Source organism: Tachypleus tridentatus, chromosome 9 (genome assembly GCF_004210375.1).
Source record: "Tachypleus tridentatus isolate NWPU-2018 chromosome 9, ASM421037v1, whole genome shotgun sequence".
NCBI lineage: Eukaryota > Metazoa > Arthropoda > Merostomata > Xiphosura > Limulidae > Tachypleus > Tachypleus tridentatus.
In genome coordinates, this window is record NC_134833.1 from 37,772,224 (window position 1) to 37,793,725 (window position 21,502).

The 21,502-nt window shown below is 33.4% G+C and overlaps 1 protein-coding gene across 1 annotated transcript in view; it reads left to right on the forward strand.

Moving 5' to 3' along the window:
- The window catches only part of LOC143225081 (uncharacterized), an 89,716-nt gene that overhangs the window by 44,075 nt on the left and 24,139 nt on the right, over positions 1-21,502 (forward strand). Inside the window, exons 3-4 of the mRNA XM_076453809.1 lie at positions 6,058-6,086; positions 17,001-17,046. Of these exons, the coding sequence (XP_076309924.1) occupies positions 6,058-6,086; positions 17,001-17,046 (75 nt within the window). The remainder of the gene's footprint in view (positions 1-6,057; positions 6,087-17,000; positions 17,047-21,502) is intronic.

Genomic DNA, 21,502 nt, shown 5'->3' on the forward strand with positions numbered 1-21,502 from the left:
TAGCACAGATAGCCCTCGAGTAGCTTTGTGCGAAATTCCAAAACAAACAAACAAACTGATCGCAATTAGGAATCCAACTGAATGTGATTTCAGTTTAGCAGTACATGTATAAAATGTTGCAGTCTCAGAAATGCCAGATTGCTTTATTTTGCTGTGTTTATGAGGTATCATCTACTGTTTGAGTTAAGGCAGAATTCTAGTGTTTCTCTTTGTTCAAACCTTTTTGAATGGCTTTCTAGTGTTTGTGTTTGTTACGCGACAACAAAACAATCAATTACGCTGTGATCGTCATTGTTTAACTAGAACTTTCAAAGTAAGAAACTCATATAGGAAGGTAATGTGTCGGTCAAGATGTGGCTAATATTTCACACATTATTAATTATATTGTATCGGATTAGAAAGTGTAGATAATTTACAGATGGTAGGTAACGTGTGTGAAAGAACCGGGAGCAGTAGTGACACTAGATGATAACCTCATTTTGAGCTATGAGAAATGAATTTTAGGAAGGAGAGTAACTTGCTAAAGAAGCGGAGGGTATTTTTTAATTTGATTAAGCAATGTATCTCAGGACGGCTGGTATGGGTATTGACACTTTTAGTAATAAATTTATTAATCAATATTCTTTCTCATTCGACTATGAAGCGGCAAATAGGTAACTGCTCCGGCTAAGTAGACAAAAGTTTAATTCACAGCTTCCTGCCTCTAACAACTAGGACTGGAAGGTATCATGAAATGTATTAAAGATAAAGGCGGAATCCGCTGGCCGTGGTCGCTAGGTTTTCGCGTTGCAAGCACTTAGTCCAGCGTTCGTTATTTCATAAGGCATGGTTATAATAATGACGAAACAAAGGCTTTTTCGAAAGGTATTTTAAAGAAGATTTTACAGTTTTGACAGTCAAACTTAGCAAAAAAGTGCACACCAAATTTTCTTATTTACATTCATACCGCTAAGAAAATAATACTCGTACTAATTATTTTAATTACTGAAAAAAACTTACGTAACTCTAAAACCTAAAGTAGGCGAAGCTGGTGAATTATATTTTGCAGACCTATTCTAAAGATGCGTAATGTTTATGTTTATGTAGAACATATGGCGTTTTAAAATCTGATAAACAGTAAAGATCGTGTATATTTTATGGAAACAGAAAAGACCACATTATTTCTGATTATTTTTTATTATTTTTTTAATTTGGGCTGCAGCACTACCGTTTTTTTTAAATATTCATTTTAGTGCTGATCGATTCTTCATAAGCCAGTTTATGTAAGTAATTTAATTATAATTAGTTAAAACTTTCTCTACTGTATACCATTTTAATCTTAAAACTTTATTTAAAAATTTATATTTCAAAGCAGCATGCTTTAAGACTAATTAATTTTCATATATTCATTTACTCTATACTCACAAATAGACAAATGAAAACTTTTCTGGGTTTTCTTTTTATGAAGACATCCTAACGATTCACACATTTTTGTTTTATTTCATACCAATACCTTTATAAAACTGTCTTAATAAGAGGAAACAGTGTTAGTTGTATATGAAGATGCTATAATATTTTATTTTTTACTATTTATTATATTCTTTTAAGATAGCGTTGTTCATTGTAGCTAATGTACAATGAGGTCGTTTTCTGCGCCGTGCATTTGCCAAAGTTCACTTTATCACATGTTCCAAGAAGTTCGATTTATCATAATGTGTTTGTCCAGTTTTTATGAAATCCGATCACGTACAAAGTGAGAGAACACTGGTGCTTGTATGGTTGGTTACAACCAAAAACTCTTATTACCAAACTTGACGATATGAAATAGTTTCAGTAATCCTGATGCTTGTAGATCTACTGTAAACCATTAGAGAGACGTTACACTTTTTTTCCAAGTAAATTGGATTTACTTCATGAGGAGAAGATGGAGAAGCGGCGTTATAGCTGTCTTTTTAGTAGTGGAAGATGACAATATATCTATAGTGCACAGCTATTGCAGAGTTCGAAGTTAGAATGGGTGAATCAGTAGAAATGTTATTTTGACACACTCTTGATAAGAAAACTGTACATGCCATCCTCGCTGATAAATTTTCTTACATCAAAGAATAATCATCCAATTGCTTATAAGTTGCCATACCTTATTTCATTAAATTTCTATACAAAATTAAACGTTGTATATGCAAATGTCGGAAGTCACTCAGTGTATATAAATTAGTATAAAATCAGTAAACTGTATAACATTTCTGAATATCTTTAAGTGTATTTCTAATTTACCTGCTTTAACTGTACTTAAATAATAGAACAAAAATTTTAAAAAATGAATTACTCTTTTTTTTTTGCTTCTCGGTGGCTCAGTGGTAAGTCTGAGGGCTTATAGGGATAAATATCTGGTTTTGATACCCACCGTGAGAACAAAACAGATAGTCTATTGTGTTGTTTTGCGCTCAGCAACAAACGTTTACAATATATTATTTTATCAGGATTATATTGTAAACAAACTAATCAACTCTGTATATTTCATAAAAGTTCATTCGATCTATTTTCATGCAATTATTTGTCGTTTTTCTTTACGTAAAAACTAGTCCTAGCACAATTTTAGAAGTTTCTCAAAAGACTTGAAAGTTGAATACTGTAATCTAAGTTTCATATAACATATGCAAAGTAAAAAATATTAAAATGTATTTTTGTTGCAGTTATTATAGATTAATAGTGGCACCAGTGACAGCATAATACTAAATAACAAGGATATTCTACTTGGTTATTCAAATATTTTAAACTTTGCATACCAGTTTTGTACGGTTTCCTAAAGAACTGCATCTACAATAAACTCTGAGTATCTGTTGCGTTTTTTTTGTCAGTTTTTATTCTACATTCTTATAGACACTAAAATAACATTCATTATAGCTTACTTCAGTGTAACGTTTCAATTTCACCCAAAAGAAAGTAATTTCCTTTTTTTCCATTCCTTATATTTCAGTTTATGCTCTCAAAACGTCCATGTTATATTTCTCAAATAAGTTTAACATGTTTTATATATACAACATTTTTACATGTTATGTGTATACATATTTCTTTCATGTAAGATATAATGTTAATAGAAGTTTGATATAACCACTTTGAAGACGCGAGGAAAATGTGCTAAGAGTTTTTGGTTGTTTTTTTTAATTTTGCGCAAAGCTATATAAGGGTCGTCTGAGCTAGCTATCCCTAATTTAACATTGTAAGACTAGAGAGAAGGAAGCTGGTCATCATTACCCACACCTAACTTTTGGGCTACTCTTTTACCAATGAATAGTGGGATTGATCGTTACATTACAATGCCCCCACGGCTGAAAGGGAGAGCATGTTTAATTCAACGAGGATTTAAACCCGCAACCTTCAGATTACGAGTCGAGTGCCCTAACCACGAGGCCTTCCCGGGTTTAGAGAAGTAGAAGTCCGAAATCTTACTTCTGATCCACGGTTTAGTCCTAGAGAGCTCATAGAATATGGTTTGAAGTTCCTTTCAGTTATAAACTTTAAAGTCTTAAAAACCCACAAAAATTATGTATAATTAATTGTATACAGATTTCGGTTTGTTGTGGCTGACCACCTAAATTAGTCACTGCTAATTTAGTAAAGACGGTCTTAAAGAAAATATTAGCTTAGGAGCGGCAAGCACAATCATTTTTGTTTCTTTTGAAGTTTAACACAAAACTCCACAGGCATCAAAACCCACTTTCTAACGTTATAAGTCCGCAAACATACCACATCGCCACAGGGGAGCTATCTTTTTGAAATAAAGCAAAATAATAAACTTCTAAAATATTTGTGTATTTTCTTGACAAATTCGCAATTAAAATTAGTACTGTTATTAGTCTGAAGTAGATTTGCAATGTCTCGAGAACTTTCGTCATTAGTGAGTTTCACATTTAGACCTCTTAAAGGCAACAATATGTCTTTTATAAATGGAGGCTTTCTGTTTAGAGGGCGTTACTGATTCACTAAAAGTACGTATATAAAGAAAAACATTGAATATGAAACATGGGCATAAGTTAGAAGTTGTGTTGTAAGTTTCAGAATATATATATATACAGTGGAGCGCTATTAAGCCGCGAACCAGTAAACCGCGAAATCGCTTAAGCCGCTGTAGCAAGTCTTGTGAGCGATGTGAGCGAGGATTATCGCGCTCACCGCTAATTTAAGAACGTGTAAAAACGCGGCTTACGAATTTAATCCTGGCTTTATAACTTTAAGGGGATATTTAAAAAGAATTTGCTTTAATTTGGGATATAAATAAAATATATTACAATAGAAATCGACCGTTAATTTACCTTATCGGCTCTCTATGTCAGCTTTATGGAGGCCGCCATTGTTACCGAATCACACCTCTCCATACATTAAAGTTAATCCACGGTAAATCCGTGAAAAAAGTGATCAATAATTAAAGTATTATCTTTAATTCGATAATCCGATATAATGATCACGCAATGGCCCGGATGAGGCTCCTCGGCGGAGCTGTTGGCGACTTCGGCTTTTCAGTCACGAAGGTTTAAGCCGCAGACCACTTAAGCCACGGTTAAGCAGGTTGACCCCCAAAATACCGCGGCTTAACGGCGCTCCACTGTACTTGTTCTAATCTTTTTATTGGTATTCTTATTTCACGTGGTTAAAACGAAAGACCGTGGATCTCATGGTTCAAAGGTCATGTCATTTCCAATAAAATTACATATTATAACTTCGTTTCAAAAGCTTGAGTTTTTCAAGTGATAGACCAGAGTGAAGGTAACTAGTCAACAACACTCACCATCAACCCTTGGGCTTTTCCAATGGTAGGGTTTAACAGTCACTCTTATAACGTATTCACTGCTACAAATTACAACAAACACAAATTATGGACTCTTAGAATAGCAGTCAGTGGCAAGGTTCTTTATAAGAGTGACGATCTTATTTCCCTATTCATTTAGAGGCTGTAGGATTGGTTGTGGGCGCTGATGAATAGGTATCCCTCCTCCCGAGTCTATCATTTCAAAATTATTTAGTCATTATGTAGTCTTGCGTGAATATCCCAAGCAAACAAGCAATCTTTTTCATGCTTTTAAAATGAACCTTTCTACATTATCGAGATATATATGACCATTTACAATGTTCGCCGTAGCAGATTTCAAAATATAAATATTAAAATATCTTTTGGAGGAGCATATGTTTATGAGTCCGTCAGTCGCCCCAGAACGATTAGTTTGACCAGTCTAGGTTTCAAGTTTGTAATGTAGCAGAGCATCATTGTTATGTCCTGTCGTAGCGGTAAGTATCGGACTTCAAACTTTGCACTGGCGCAGCGCAGACGGAATTTGCGCTAAAACAAACAACAATTTCAAAATAAAACATATGTGTTTACTGTATCAATTAGAAAATTGTATTCTGTCTTCAATAACCACTGTGTTCGAAGCAATCTTTAATCCACTCTAATTTGGAGCAACATTTTCTACTATTTGTAGCCTGTTGTTGAATTTATAAGCCAGCTTTTGTTATGAAGAGTTTGAACATTATTTAAAGAACAGGTGGTTTTGATCACACTACTGGCTTTCTTTGTTTCACAACGTTTCTTTCTCAAAACATGTGACACAATTATATGGAAAATAAGCCTTATTTGTAGAAAGCTGCTACCTTTGTCGATGAATTTCTTTTTTTTTTTTGTACAAATCGAATATTGTTTCTTTTTTCTCATAGGGTTATCTTTTAATTACATTTTGAAGCTTTTACTGTAAAATAAATAAATAACAACTACCATTGCCAATATTTGTTGAAAGTCATGCATTTGTTTACGAGTTAGATATCATTCACTGTACTAAACTTTGCTATACAAAATTCACTAATAAATCGTAACTGTTCAAAGAAGAGTTTGTTCCTTAACTTTTGAAAACCAGTGTTCATATGAAGATTAAATAACTCTATTAACGTCACATTAGTTAGTACAGCTTGATTTTGTAAAGGTTCTGACTTTTTTCAATAAATTATTAATAAAATGTATAACTGTAAGTGTCTGGTTTTCTTGAATAGTGTATTTATGTATGTTTACGTTTTTTTTTTTTCCTCTAGGTCCAGAAGAAGCGAAGGAAGGGCAAAAGGTAAGTTGTTGTTTTTTAGGAATCATATATTTATCTTAATTGTAGATGTTATGGTTTTATGTATAAAGGCTTGGATAATTCTACAGTAAGTGTCTGCGACTTGCTGCTCATAAATTCGAACACTAAACGGATATATATAGGATATAACAGTTGTATCTTAAACTCTAAATAATTTTATTTTCTTCTGAAAAGTTCACTGAAGATGACTCAGTTACTTTTTTATTTGTTTGTTTGAAGTTAAGCACAAAACAACACAATGGGCTATTTGGGCTCTGTCCACAAGGGGTATCAAAACCCGGATTCTAGCATTGTAAATCAGCAGACATACCGCTGTGCCACTAGGGAGCCAATTACTTTGGAATCCAATTGACAAGACGAATTATTTTATAATTAATATTATCGGTGAATAATTCACTTGCGTTACCTTCTGAGTTATCACCGTTGTATCTCGAACTTTAAATTATTATCTCTTTTTTTTTGTTAAAGTTCACACAGACGGGTACATTTACTTCAAATTGGCAAAACAAATTTTTCTCCTTATCTCTAATAAACTATGAAACTCGCTTTAAAATATCTCCCGTAACGACAAATCACTCGTAAATCGGCTAATTTTACGTTTTCTTTCGCTAACTCATTTTCTAACAAAACTGCACTTGATTTGAGCTTGCTTGGTTGTCTATATTTATACTTTGTTCACTGAGTCCTCGAACTGTTAAACTACGCGGCGCTATGATTTAACAACACCCAGTTCAGGTAACGAGAAAAACAGATTCCAGTAACGTGACGTCAACAATATTAGTAAAGCCTAGACAACAATGTAATAAGAAACACAACGTATGACTCTACAGAGCTGCGTAACAACATTTTGTCACAACTAACACTTTTAATACGATCCTTCTTCAATACTCCTATCTTAAAAATTAAACAGTCATTAAATACCAAGCTACAAAATAAACTAAATAATAACACTTACACTAAATAGTCTTATATATCTAACGGTGGGTGTTTTAATTCTAATGCTGATCAAAACGTTTGGTATGGCCAAGTGTGTTAAGGCTTGCGACTCGTAACCTGAGGTTCGCGGGTTCGCATCCCCGTCGCGCTAAACGTGCTTGTCCTTTCAGCCGTGGAGGCGTTATAATGTGACGCCCAATCCCACAGTCCTCGAGTAGCTTTGCGCGAAATTCAAAGCAAACAAAAACAAACTTTTCTGATACATTTCTCTTAAATATAAATAAATAAACAAAAACGTAAATAACTGCTCTCATGTTACATATTTTTATTAAATTATGACAAATTGTTCGAGATTTTGTTAACAACACAAATAAATATTTAGTGGACGTATTTATTATTAATCTATTTTTGTTTACTGCTATACCACAAGGCTTCCATGGTTTAAAATTCAGGATATTAAGTTTTATCTTTTTTACAACATGTATATATTGAAGGTAAAACTGATGATACAAACGATATTTCACTCTGACGAAGTACAAACACATAAGCAGCGCATTTTTATTGTGATATCATAAGCAAACCCTATAGAAGTCCCGATTACCCAAGTTGAGAGGTTATATACTTATAAATATTTTCCAGATCAATAAATCAAAGAAAATCATTACACTTCTAATAATTTTTGTTACAAGCCATGACCATGAAAATATAAAGTATGAGTATCAAACTTTTAATCTATAAAGTAAATAGATCACAAACGACTAATTCCAATCAATCTATCATTAAACATTTAAAATACTGGAAAACTAACATTTTTTATTTGCGAAGTTAAAACAAACCAAGTTGGGTGCTCCTATAATAAAAATAAAGTTATTGGTTAATTTTTTTCAACTACTGATAATCTCTCTTTTCACAAAGTTAAAAATAAGAAACGTAGTAACGAGTAGTCTATCATAGCATTAAAAGGTAAGTATGGTGTAGTGAACAAAGATTGGTTGATAAAACAGAAATGTATATCTAACTTCACTGAGATATGTGTATTAACCCCACAGTAGTGTGCAGAAGTAACTTCAGGTAGCTGAATAATATCTTTGCTTTTTATGATATATTGTTTGTTTGTTTTTGAATTTTGCACAAAGCTACTCAAAGGCTATCTGCGCTAGCCGTCCCTAATTTAGCACTGTAAGATTAGAGGGAAGGTAGCTAGCTAGTCATCACCACCCACTGCCAAGGTTGAAAGGGCGAGCATGTTTGGTGCGACCGGGATTCGAACCCGCGACTCTCAAATTACGAGTCACACGCCTTAACACGCTTGGCCATGCTGGACCTTTACGATATAAAAAACACATTGCTTTTATTAAATTGACATAACATAATCAGATATTAGCTCTTCTCTCCCACAAGTTTGACCTCAGAAGGGCACCTGACTAGATCTTCATGCCTTCAATGATGATATTGAGAAGAATTAGGAGGAAAAAAATTCACATATCTGCCTGCGATTATTTCATGTAACAAAATAAACTTAGGCGTAAAAAACAAAACTATTTCCACTTGAGAGATTCTTCTTGATTTATAAGATAACAAATCGTTAAAAACAGCAATTTAAGGATCAGCGTCTGAAGTAAGTCATGACTTGGTTGGACCTTAATATTCAAACTATAGTACAAATGGAAGAGAGAGAGAAAAAGGTGGTTATTAGATAGTGTTATGTATTAAAATTTATCTTGGACGACCCTCCGATTTATTATGTTACGTATTACGATTTCTAACAGCCTGAAACCGAGTTAAATGGTAATATAAATTTAGAAGTTAATTAAATATAGAGATATATTAAATTTATGATGTTTGACACAAAGATTGATAATACAAATATATTTTAAATTTTCAGACATTAATATAATTTATAATTAGCTTATTACAACTAGTAATTACAAAGAATAATCCGTGATGACGAGAATAATGGTTTATATATAAAAGTTTTACAAATTTATAAACTATATTGAGTTTTCTGTTCGATCCGAAATTAATTTGATTTCTTATCAAGGGTTAACGATGAGTAAATTAATTCGGAGTTAACGTAGATACAGTTCGCCTAACAGAGACTTAGTTAGTTCTATATTCTTTGCTGGTCTCACATCGTTTACAAGCTGACTTTTCACTGTTGAAGTTATCAAATGTTTTCGTAAAATATTGATGTCCGATGTGAATTCACTGAAGTTGAATGTTTCTCGATTAATAAGCGTTAATCACAGTTATAGCTTCCAAGATTTATACTATATCAACTGCAACAAACCAACAATTTATTCTGTATCTTGGCATGTTGGTTTATAAATGTTAAGGCGAGGTTCTAGGAATTTCCGTATGCTAATGCTTTCATAAAACATATGTTGTTGATTTTAACGCTCGAGAATCCTCTACAAATTTAGGGAATAGGCGGGAATTTGGCAATGGACTTTTAACAGTGTAAGTTACATACATTTCTAAATATAAGTTTAATTTACATAAATGTTGATATTAAAATAAATATGTAATGGTAAATCAGTTACAATAGATAGTGCATCAACATTATTTATAAAAAAAAATCTTATTCCAAGATTCGATACTTTGCAAACTTCTTGAAAACGTACATTGTCATAGTTAATTATGATAGTGTCTATTATTTTTAACTTGGAAAGCGGAGCAGGGATAATATTAGATTTGCTTGTGCTCTAATATTTAGATGGTAAATATGGGTCAAATTCGAGTTAATTTTTTTTGCATAGAGCATTTTCACGTACCATTTAGCTCTAAATCATTAAATACTTTTTCTAGAACATTTTCACGTAAAATTTAGCTCTAAATCATTAAATACTTTTTATAGAACATTTTTCACATAGCATTAGCTGTAAATCATCAAGCATTTTTGTATAGGACATTTTTCGCAAAGCATTAGCTCCAAATTATCAATAATTTTTGTATAGAACTTTTTAACATAAAATTAGCTCTAAATCCTCAAATATATTTTCGTATAGAACTTTTTTCACATAGCGTTAGCTCTAAATCATCAAGCATTTTTATATAGGACATTTTTCGCAAAGCATTAGCTCCAAATCATCAATAATTTTTGTATAGAACTTTTTAACATAAAATTAGCTCTAAATCCTCAAATATATTTTCGTATAGAACTTTTTTCACATAGCGTTAGCTCTAAATCATCAAGTACTTTTTGTATGGAATATTTTTCACGTAGCATTAGCTTTAATCAAGTAGCATTGCAGAGTAAACACAGGTTATTTCATCTAACATTATTTCCATGAAAAAACGTGGACCTATCCAGTAGTAAATAAACAAAGACTTATAGACCTCCCAAATAAAAACAATGTGTTTAACTTTGCAATCTGTGGAATTAACGAAAACTGCGGCATTTGTAAATGCCGCTTTTAGAATAGACTTAACTAATTTCCGGCCCTGTGAAATAAATGAAGAGTCGTTTACATGGCAGACCCGGAGAGAAGGATTTCTGTACTGGCATTAAGTAGCATTGGGGATTACAAAATAAACAACCAATGTGGTACTGCATAAGGTCCAGAAAGGAAGGCTTATGAACAAGTGTGTATGTGTGTGTTTCACTTTCAGTATTAGAAAGAACGATATGTTTATTTACGTTAAACTTTTTTTTCACTCTTCTGAAGTTTAAGGCCTTGAAGAAAAGTTTAACATATCCTTCTATGTAAGAATGCTTGCTGGGATGAAGTGGATAAGAAAAACAAGATGAGAAAGTATTGTGATCATAAAATATTAATTGTGCCTATTCTGCCTTCCTGTTTCGTCGTCTATGTTGGAATATACTTGGGCTCGATTTTAACGGTCGTCTGAGACGACTAGAAACTTCCTAGGACGACCAACCTTGACTGAAATCGGCGGTAAATTCCTAACTACGAACTCGAAAATTTGAACATGTACAACAATATAGTTTGTCAATTTTTTGAACAAGATAGTTGTCGATACAACACACCAAAAAGGGTTGAATGCATTAGGTTTGCTTTTGCTGATTGTTTAATAATAATGTTTTAGTCATTAAACTTACTATCGTGGACAATCTGCACGTAAATTTAGTATGGAGTTCAACTGAGCGTAAATGACTGTGTATAATTACAAAGTACGGTCTGTAAAGCGCACTTAGTTACATTACCACACGTTTTTAACAAGCTATACCTCTTACAGAAAGTGAGCTTCATTTTTAAAAACAGGTGCGAAGTTTCGATCACTGGTGCGAATATTCTCAAGTTGTAACGGATTTACTGATATATATTTATTTTAACACCTATGTTTCTTTTAGTTAAATATTTATATTTAGAAATGCACGTACTTATACTGGTAAATATATATCGCGAAAGTCCCGCCCATTCTCTAAATTTGTAGAAGATTCTCGAGTGTAAGAATCAACAATATATGTTTTACATTGTTACCAACTGAACTTCCGAGAACTTCACCATAAAAGTTTATAAATCGACATGCCAAAAGACAGTTTATATTGTTGGTTTGCTACAGCTGGTATACTATAAGCTTCTGAGACTATAACTGTGATTAACGCTTATTAATTGGGAAAGTGCTGACACTTGACCAGGAACGTTTATTGATTTCGAACAATATAAACCGCTTAACTTCAGTGAATTAACGTTAGACGTTAATATTTCCACGAGAACATTACGTATCTTCGTCGCTGAAAAAAACCGAGTCCGCAGATACACCACTGTACTACCGGGGGGGGGGGGCGACCAAATAGAAATAGAAATAGAAGACTCATCAGTGTTGTTTGTAAGATGGTAAAATTTTTATATATAAAATCATTATTTTTCATAATTGTTATTATAAATTGGGCCACTTTTATATTAATATATATTTGTGTTAAGAACAAACATCGTGTTTATTAATCTTGTTGGTAAATATCATAAATTTGATGCATATCGAGATTCAAATAACTTCTATGTTCAAATTAAAATTTCCGGTTATTTGAAATCCTAATACGTAACGTACGTAGCATAATAAATAGGAAACTCGTTGATATAAAGTTAATGCGTGACGGATTATATCGTTATCACTAACGGTTTGAAAATAACGAATTGAACAATCTTCAGTATAAATAGCAATATAAAAAATTCTATGAACAGTTTTAGAAAATATGTGTAGCTCTGAAACGTTCATTAAAGATGTGTACAGTTATTGTCATGGCTCTACTATTCATTATCAGCCTTCATTTTGCACTAAATATACCTAAGGTCTTAAAGTTTCCTTATAATTTTGTATTATACTGATCAGAAAATACACAACTCTTTGTTTAACTTGAAGCTCTTGACCCTAACTGACTGTTTCTTCTGGATAGAACAATATTGTTTTATAAAAATGACAGTCTGTTTTCGAATTCAGTTTTATCGCTCACAAAGTGATTCGGATGTGACCTAAAGGTGAACTAACGAACTGCGCATCAAAAGTTCCAAAGTTCGAGTCGTAGCACTGCTGATTATATTCCACACTTTCAGCCGTGAAGACGTTATAAAAGCAGCAGTAACTCTCGTTATTAGGTTCCTGGAGTGGAATAAAACTGTTGTAGAGACAGGTTTTGTCACTCTGGTCAGTCGTTCAAAGCTAGAAATGGCTATTCTTGAAACATAGGAGTCTCCGCTATAATCACTTAACTCACGTACGCAGAATATACGTTCATGTTGAAAATGCTAATGCTCAAAAAGTGACCTAGTTTCTTCTAGCTAGTCTGAATAGGTTAAAAAGTACAAACATTTAGGTGATTACACATAAACTACTCCCATACTCTTAAGAATCTGAATTTAAAACAATCGTGGAATCTTGAGAAAATAATCTAATTTCGGTCCAGCAGATTCAACATTTTACTAAGAAACTGAAATTATGGACTGGAATTCCAGGACACATTTGTTGTAGTTTTTCCAAGTAAAATATAACATTAATAAAACAGCTTTACCATTTCTGAATATATCGTTCAATCCATTTGTTATTCAGATTCTAAAAAACATTACTACAGAAGATCATTTGGGATACCATGTCATATTCATGGCCTACACTTAACCTGATGGAAGAAATAATTGAGCGTCAATAGTTTTTAAGGAGAAGTGTTGCAATTACTTTCCTGCTTTAATATAATTAGCCATTTATTTTACAAACTCCTGTATCCACAATGGGATCAATTAGAAATTCAAAAACCTTTTACTTTTATTAGTTTATTTAAGTAACTCTATTTCAAATGGTTTCATATTATGAAGAAATCAGAACATATATTTTCAGCTCTTAAAATTTTTCTCTCCCCCTCTCCTACTCCAATGCTAGAAGAGAAATAACAGCCTGATTACAGTTAGGCACTTACATTATTGATCGTGAGTAGAAGCTAATTTGGTCTTGTGGTATAGAACTTTTTGTATCTTAGAACTGGCAACCCGGGTTCAAATTTTTGTGATACCACAAAATAGTCTAAGTACTTTGAACTATAAGTGTGGTGTGAGAATGGTGGTAATTCGTGATGACAAGAAACCCACTTGAAATAATAATGTATTCTTAAGACGGCTGGTATGAGTATTAAAACTTTAATTAAAATAACAAAGAGGTTCTTCATTACCCTGAGGATGACTTAAGAAGGTCAAAAAGTTGTTTTGTACTTTATTTTAATTAGTGTTTTAATATCCATACCAACTCTCTTGAGAATACAAAATGACAGTAAACTACTTTGTGTAGGTGGTAGGGTACTACTATTTATCTTCCCTATAGTCAGTAGATCAGAAGTAGGTAAGACGGCATATAGCCTTAACGGCTGTGCTGTAAATGTCAAATATCAATGAGATACATTACTCAAACTTCAAATATTTCTCTGCTGATTGTAATAGAATTTCAAGGAAATTATAGACATTATTTTTTGTTGATTTTGTTCATTAATTAATGTTAACTTCGGATCAGATAGCTACGCACTAATATCAAAATTAACTTCGCAACCTCTTTAGATAATCAAATATACTTTTCTTACGTTTCTATTTATAAGAGTTGTTTGTTTGTTTTTGTATTTCACGCAAAGCTACAAGAGGGCTATCTGCGCTAGCCATCCCTAATTTAGCAGTGTAAGACTAGAGGGAAGGCAGCTAGTCATCACCACCCACCGCCAACTGTTGGGCTACTCTTTTACCAACGAATAGTGGGATTGGCCGAACATTATAACGCCTCCACGGCTGAAAGGGCAAGCATGTTCGGTGCGACGGGGATGCGAACCCGCGATCCTCAGATTACGAGTCGCACGCCTTAACCCACCTGGCCATGCCGGGCCTCTCTACTTATAAAGATTAGAATGTATTATTTTGTTAGGTGGGTACTTTCTCTGCCATCGTATTTCCAGCCATAATCCCAATAATATATCAGGAGATTCAACTAACCTAGGAGATTTAGATTAGTACTAAATACCTATATTAAGCTAACAATACAAAGTAATCTCTATAATAAAAGGATATTGATAAAAAAATAAAATAGGAAACTTATAACACTTTATACATTAAGCATTTTAAACAATGCTGTTAATGAAAGTAACAATAAATAAAGAACTTAGAATGCCTTACTTAGAGAACAAAGAATCACTAGTTGATTTGAACTACTTCGGTAGAAATAATTTTCTATGAAAAACGTAACATCAATATAACATTCGTGTTTTTACCTCATTTTTTCCTCGCACGTTTTTTGATCACTGAAAACGCATTAAACACTCCACCTTATAACTTTAGAACAGAGTAACAAGTAAGAGAGAGACAAATGTATAATGAATCAGCCTACCGTCGTTCTTAATTTTGAACTGTTGGCCGGATGGAAGGCAAGTGGCCTGCAGTGTCCTACGCCAGTTCTTGTTCTACTCTTTTACCAACGTATAATGGGCATAACTATCACATTATAACACTGCTACGTGTGAAAAGACAAGCGTATTCGACATCGTGTTTTAATCCTTGAGATCCACAGATTACGTACTAGTCACCACGCCATGCTAGGCTTTAAACATTGATTGATATAGGAAACAAATTCAGAACAGTAACTTATTTACAGTAGCATATTTAAGAAAGTAGTTTAGATTTTGCCAATTTTCATTCGTCATAAATAAACCTGAAACTTTCATGTAAATGCATGATTCGCTGAATACTTTATGAAAAATTCATTAAAATAATTGGATAATTTTATATTACGTGCTTTGTTAGACTTCTAAAAAGTTTTTATAACAAGACTAGTTTTACATGACCTCACTGCTTGTTAAATAAAAATAAAGTAATTTTGAATTGTATTTGTATTATCGAACAATTCTACTAGAATTGAAATGCAGAATTAAAATCTTCCAATATTTTAGCTAGAGGGTTAACACACAAACTCGGTGTTTGAACGTAAAATATTTGGTATTGATTTACGAAGAAGACAGATAATAACTTTTGTTAAGTTGAATGTAAATTATCAGTGATAATTACCGATGCTATTGATTTTTAAGTCCAGTGACAAAATGATTTTTTTATTTCTTTGTTGAATACTTGTCTCAAAATGAACTAAAAGCTTTTTTTTTCTGAAAGTAGGATAAACATTTTAAAGATATTTTAGTATTATCAAACACACATTCGATTTCTAGGCATCTTTTATAAAGGAAAGTAATAGAAACACCCCAACATGGTTTACTTTTTGCGTGCAACACTGCAAATTCGAGGCTCTGTGGCTCGCGCCCACAAACAAGTCGTTTTTCGAAGTTTTGGATCGTGGGTGTTTCATAAGAGCAATGGTGATATCCAGCTATATAATCTGAGAAGGGTAGTCTAAAAACTAATGATAAGTGATGTTGATTACTGTCTTACCTCTGTCAAAATTAGAGACAACTTGCACAGAAAGTCGTCAAGTAGCTTTGGGAAAAATCAAAACAAATGAACAAATGAATTGTAACATTCTACTTTTTTTTTTCTAATTTGTATAGCATTCATTACTTACAGTTTGGCAGAGGGTTTATCTTGTAATAGCTTTGTTTGTTTGTTTTGGAATTTCGCACAAAGCTACTCGAGGGCTATCTGTGCTAGTCGTCCCTAATTTAGCAGTGTAAGACTAGAGGGAAGGCAGCTAGTCATCACCACCCACCGCCAACTCTTGGGCTACTCTTTTACCAACGAATAGTGGGATTGACCGTACCATTATAACATCCCCACGGCTGGGAGGGCGAGCATGTTTGGCACGACTCGGGCGCGAACCCGCGACCCTCAGATTACGAAGCGCACGCCTTAACGCGCTAGGCCCTCTTGTAATAGCTATAAATAGAAAGCTGATTTGCAAATTTTCATCGAAGCAGTTTTAAATTAATTATTCGTTAAATATTGCAAATCAGGAAGATAAACATTGTTATCCCCAGTGTTACAAAATATAACATAAATTCTAATTTTCGGTGAATAAAACGCACTGAAAAGCATTTCCTTTGGAACAACACAAGCACGTTGTGTAGTCATTTTATTTTACCTCAACTGTGCTTTATGCCAGTGTTGGCCTGGCACGACCAGGTAATCGTAATCTGAGGGTCGCGTTTCGAATCTCCGTCACACCAAACATGCTCACCCTTTCAGCCGTGGGGACATTATAATGTGACAATCAGTCCCGCTATTCGTTGGTAAAAGAGTAGTCCAAGAGTTGGCGATGGGTGGTGATGACCAGCTGCCTTCCCTCTAGTCTTACACTGCTAAATTAAGGACGGCTAGCACAGATAGCCCTCATGTAGCTTTGCGCGCAATTCAAAACAAACCAAACCATATCACTGTTTCAACTAAATTGAAATATTTAAATAGATAATAAACTATATGGTTTAAAATAGTACTCTCTTTCGATTAATCTCGACTTCATGTAACTCTCGCTTTAGTATTCTTCATTGTTCGATCACCGTCCAAGATCTTACACTTGTTACTTGTTTCTTTCTAGATGGCTGGAGAAGTTGAGCAACAGCTAAATCATCTCCGACAGCATGGTGAGTACATATATGACACTATCAATATATTTTGATTGATTGGATAAAAATATTAATTAAACAAATGTTTCACCGGAACGGAAATTAATAAATAATCAATTGTTAAATACACTTTGAACAATATGAATGAAGGTAAAAAAGATTTTAAAGGTAGAATAATGTCACCTGAAGAGTTGTATTTAATATACAACTCAGAATAACCATGATGTATATAACGTTTCAAATACTTATATATCACTGTCTATAAAACATCTAGAGAGGTATTACTATATTATATTAAATGATACTTAGCAACAGAAAGAATTATGAAACGGTGTCGCCTTTTTTTTAACTTATTCGGTTAACAGTTTTGTTTTTGTGTGTAGATATTTAAAAACGGGAAAAAAAAATTCAACTTCAGAATTATTATGGCGTAATTCAACTGCGTTAACTGATTTCACTGAAGATATACCAGATAAACATTATTACTTTTCTACAAAACCTACTACTAAAACTATGAGCTTGTTTTCAATGTATTTTAAACGTCTTTTGTAGTTTCTTAAAGGAATGTTACACAACTGTTTGTTCGTTGTTTTATTTTCAATACGTATTTAACTAATGCCAGTGAAAACGTTTTTGAGGGCGCATTTAGCACAATAAAAGTTAATCTTAAGAAGAGCAACGTATTTTTAAACATATATACAACCGGTTTATAAGTATTCTGCAAGTAACCGGTTTATAAGTACTCTGCAAGCAACCGGTATCTGTGTTGTAAACTTATTAACTCGAATATTTTTTTATCACGAAATATTCAGTCGAAATATTTCGCGTTTTAATTTATTAATTCATCATGGAATGAATGAGATCGAATTTAACATCACGGTTTTGTTCTGCACCTTCTTTGGGATCTGTTGTATAATAAAGTCAGCGTTATGTTCAATTACAAACAAGCAAACAACTTGTTGATAAATTCTGTGTGGTGCCACCTAGTACTTTAAATATAAATTTACAAACAAAAATTTCGGTTATCAGAAGTTTACCTCAACGATACTTTCTTAAGCACTTATATATGCATTTTAATATCAAGTTTATCTGAAAGAAAATTCTCAGAGGTACCACTTTGTTCCAATAACTTTTTTTTTTCTAACTCACCTTTGTTAATATCAAGAAATGAACAATACGATATTTGTAAAATGCACTATTTAAGTGAGTAAATTACAAAGCACAACATTTCGATTGTTTACAAATTTTCAGTCATATCTGATGGAATATTAAAGAATTAATATTATATTCATGCTTATTTGATATGACACATGTTAAGTATGTTTAATAATTTACTCCAGAAAATGAGTTGTTGTTTTTTGTGCCGTAAGATTTTTGATACATCATTGTTAGTACATAAACGGCTAAAGGTTATATTAAAATTTAAGGCTGTTTTTTTAAGTTATAATGTGTCCAGAAATTATGTTAAAAATCGATTACACATACTTTTAAACGTGTTTAAACTCCTAAGTAGCAATAGTATTCCATGTTTCCTGTAAATATATACTGGAAATGTTTATTTATCTTCTTTCTGAAATACAAACAAGCTGTTATTAATACAATTCTCGGCAACCTGTGCATGATGTACATACAAGGACCGTGTCTGGGCCGAGTGTCACCTAGTTGTTAGCGTGCGTGTATATGTGTTTTCTGATAACAAAGCCTTGTCGGGCTATCTGCTGTGTCCAGCGTTGTAAATCCAAAAACCTCTTGCTGTTCCATCGAGGGTCAAGTTAAGGTGTTGGAATGCGGGTCAGAAAGTTGGAGGTTTATGTCACGATATGTCACTTCCCTCTTTCAGTTGTATGGAGATCATAAACTTGACGCTATCCAGTGAAAAGTGATCATGTAGGAGTGTTGGTGCTGTTGACTGGTGATGTTGTCCTCCTACTGGTCAGTAATTTAAGTTAGGAACGGCTGTATCTCAGCATCGAAGTATGCAACGTGAGGGTTTAGTCCATGTCGCATAGGGCTGACAATACCAAAAATACTAGTTAAAATTCTATACCAAACATGAATATAAATATGGTGATAAGAAAAAGTTATTTTTTTATAAGATTTTGGTCTGGCTATGGTGGTTAAAGCACTCTACTCGTAATATGAGGGTCGTGGGTTCGAATCCCCGTCCCACCAAACATGCTAACCCTTTCAGTGGTGGGGGCGTTATAATGTGACAATCAATGTGATGTTGGTAAAAGAGTAGCCCAAGAGTTGGTGGTGGATAGTGATGACTAGTTGCCTTCCCTCTAGTGTTACACTGCTAAACTAGGGACGGCTAGCACAGATAGCCCTCGAGTAGCTTCGCTCGAAATTCAAAGCAAACAAACTGATAATATTTTATTTCCTTTTTTATATAAAGATAATTTATTGTAACAACCAACTGTTTAATTTACAAGAGCTCTGATCAGTCACTCAGGAGTCTAAGGTTGTTAATATTATGTCACATTTTTCTGCGCTAGTCACCTTCATTCGCAGTTAAGAATCAAGTAATCGTTCAGGCCTTGCCTAAAGAAAGTGCATACCTGTGTATTAGCTCTACCTTAAACATCTAAACAATGTGCATACCCTTGTGTTAGTTATACCTTAAACATTTAAGCAAACTGCATTGTTTGTTTGCGCGAGAATAAAGTCACATTGGGCTATCTACTGTACCCACCGCGGGGACTCGAACCTCGGACTTTAATATTGTAAGCCAATAAGCTTGCTGTCGTCACACCAGACGAGGGAGAAGTACGTAACCATGTATTAGTTATATCTTAAACACGTGAGCAGAGGGCATACCCGTGTATTACTTATATCTTAATCACGCAAGCAAAATGCATACCTATATTTCAAATACGTAAGTAAGGTGCATACCACGAGTATTAGCTAAACTCAAGAGAAAAAAATGTGGGTATTTTATAAAGATGTAAAGAATTATATGTTTGAAGCTCTATCAAACACTTAGGAATGCACTGTTACTGTAATACATACAATACTTAGCGATGCACTATTACTGTAATACACACAATATTTTAAATGGGCCTGGCATGGCCTAGCGCGTTAAGGCGTGCGACTCGTAATCTGAGGGTCGCGGGTTCGCGCCCCAGTCGCGCCAAACATGCTCGCCCTTTCAGCCGTGGAGGCGTTATAATGTGACGGTCAATCCAACTATTCGTTGGTAAAAGAGTTGGCGGTGGGTGGTGATGACTAGCTGCCTTCCCTCTAGTCTTACACTGCTAAATTAGGGATGGCTAGCACAGACAGTCCTCGAGAAGCTTTGTGCGAAATTCCAAAACAACCAACCAACCAATATTTTAAATAGATACAATAAAAGCTTACTTGTAATCTGCCAGATCGTTCATAAACATTCTGATAAAATTGTCCACTTTACATAACTTTCACTTAATAACATTAAAAGGATTTTTATTTTGTATAAATAATGACGCTAAAAATTTAGTTTAAAATCTATCCTATCCACCTCTCCACCAACTTTAAAAAAACTGTTAACCGTAGAAAAAAATTTAAAAAAAAATCAAAATTATTTAACACCAAACTGCTTTTCAGTCAATAATTTCTATAGATTACAGAGTCTGTAATATTATATGAATTACATTAAAAATGTAAATAAAAATATAATTAATATTGCAATAATTCCACTAATTACTGATGGGATGCCTGAACGTTTTATGAAAACATAAATATATATTTTCCGTGTTTTTTGTTTCTTCAACAAACAAAAGTATAATATCACTCAATATGATTTAATCTCATGACCCAACAGTAGTGAACAGCATATAATTAAGCCAGTAATTTGAGGGATGAATTACTTAAAATAGTTTTAAATTTATTTTATTACACAAAGATTCTAGATAACATGAAAATGGTTTTAGTAACATCTAATCGCTACTCAGACGTCTAACGTATTCGTGAAAAATTAATTATGCCGTTGCATAATCTGTATAATTACGACAACATACTTCGATCTTAAACTACATGCTTATATTTGAAAGTAGGGATAACCACATATTTCCTATCTCGCATTTGGTCATATGCTGAATACTCGGTTAAAATAATTACAGACGTTTCAACATCTTACTGTGTTGACAAATGACACTGTTAAAACAAATTTACTTTAAATTTCTCGCAACCTGCTGGGTACTTGATAATTTAAGATTCTCAAAGCTATTAATGAACGGATGCTGATAGTGTTAATCGATCAACGTTTTCCTTGATATACGCATACGATAAAAATTCAAACAATAATTAAAATTTATTAGACAGGGCGTTAGCGTAAAAATGCGTTACCATCTGATTTTCAGTTCTTTTGTGTGTGTGTGCGTGTATGTTAAATTCCAAAGATCAGTGGTTTTACGCTTCGGAGATGCAAAAACGTGCTCCGTACTTTGGGGGGATGCGTTATAACAGCGAAGATTAAGTCCGACTGTTCCAGCAG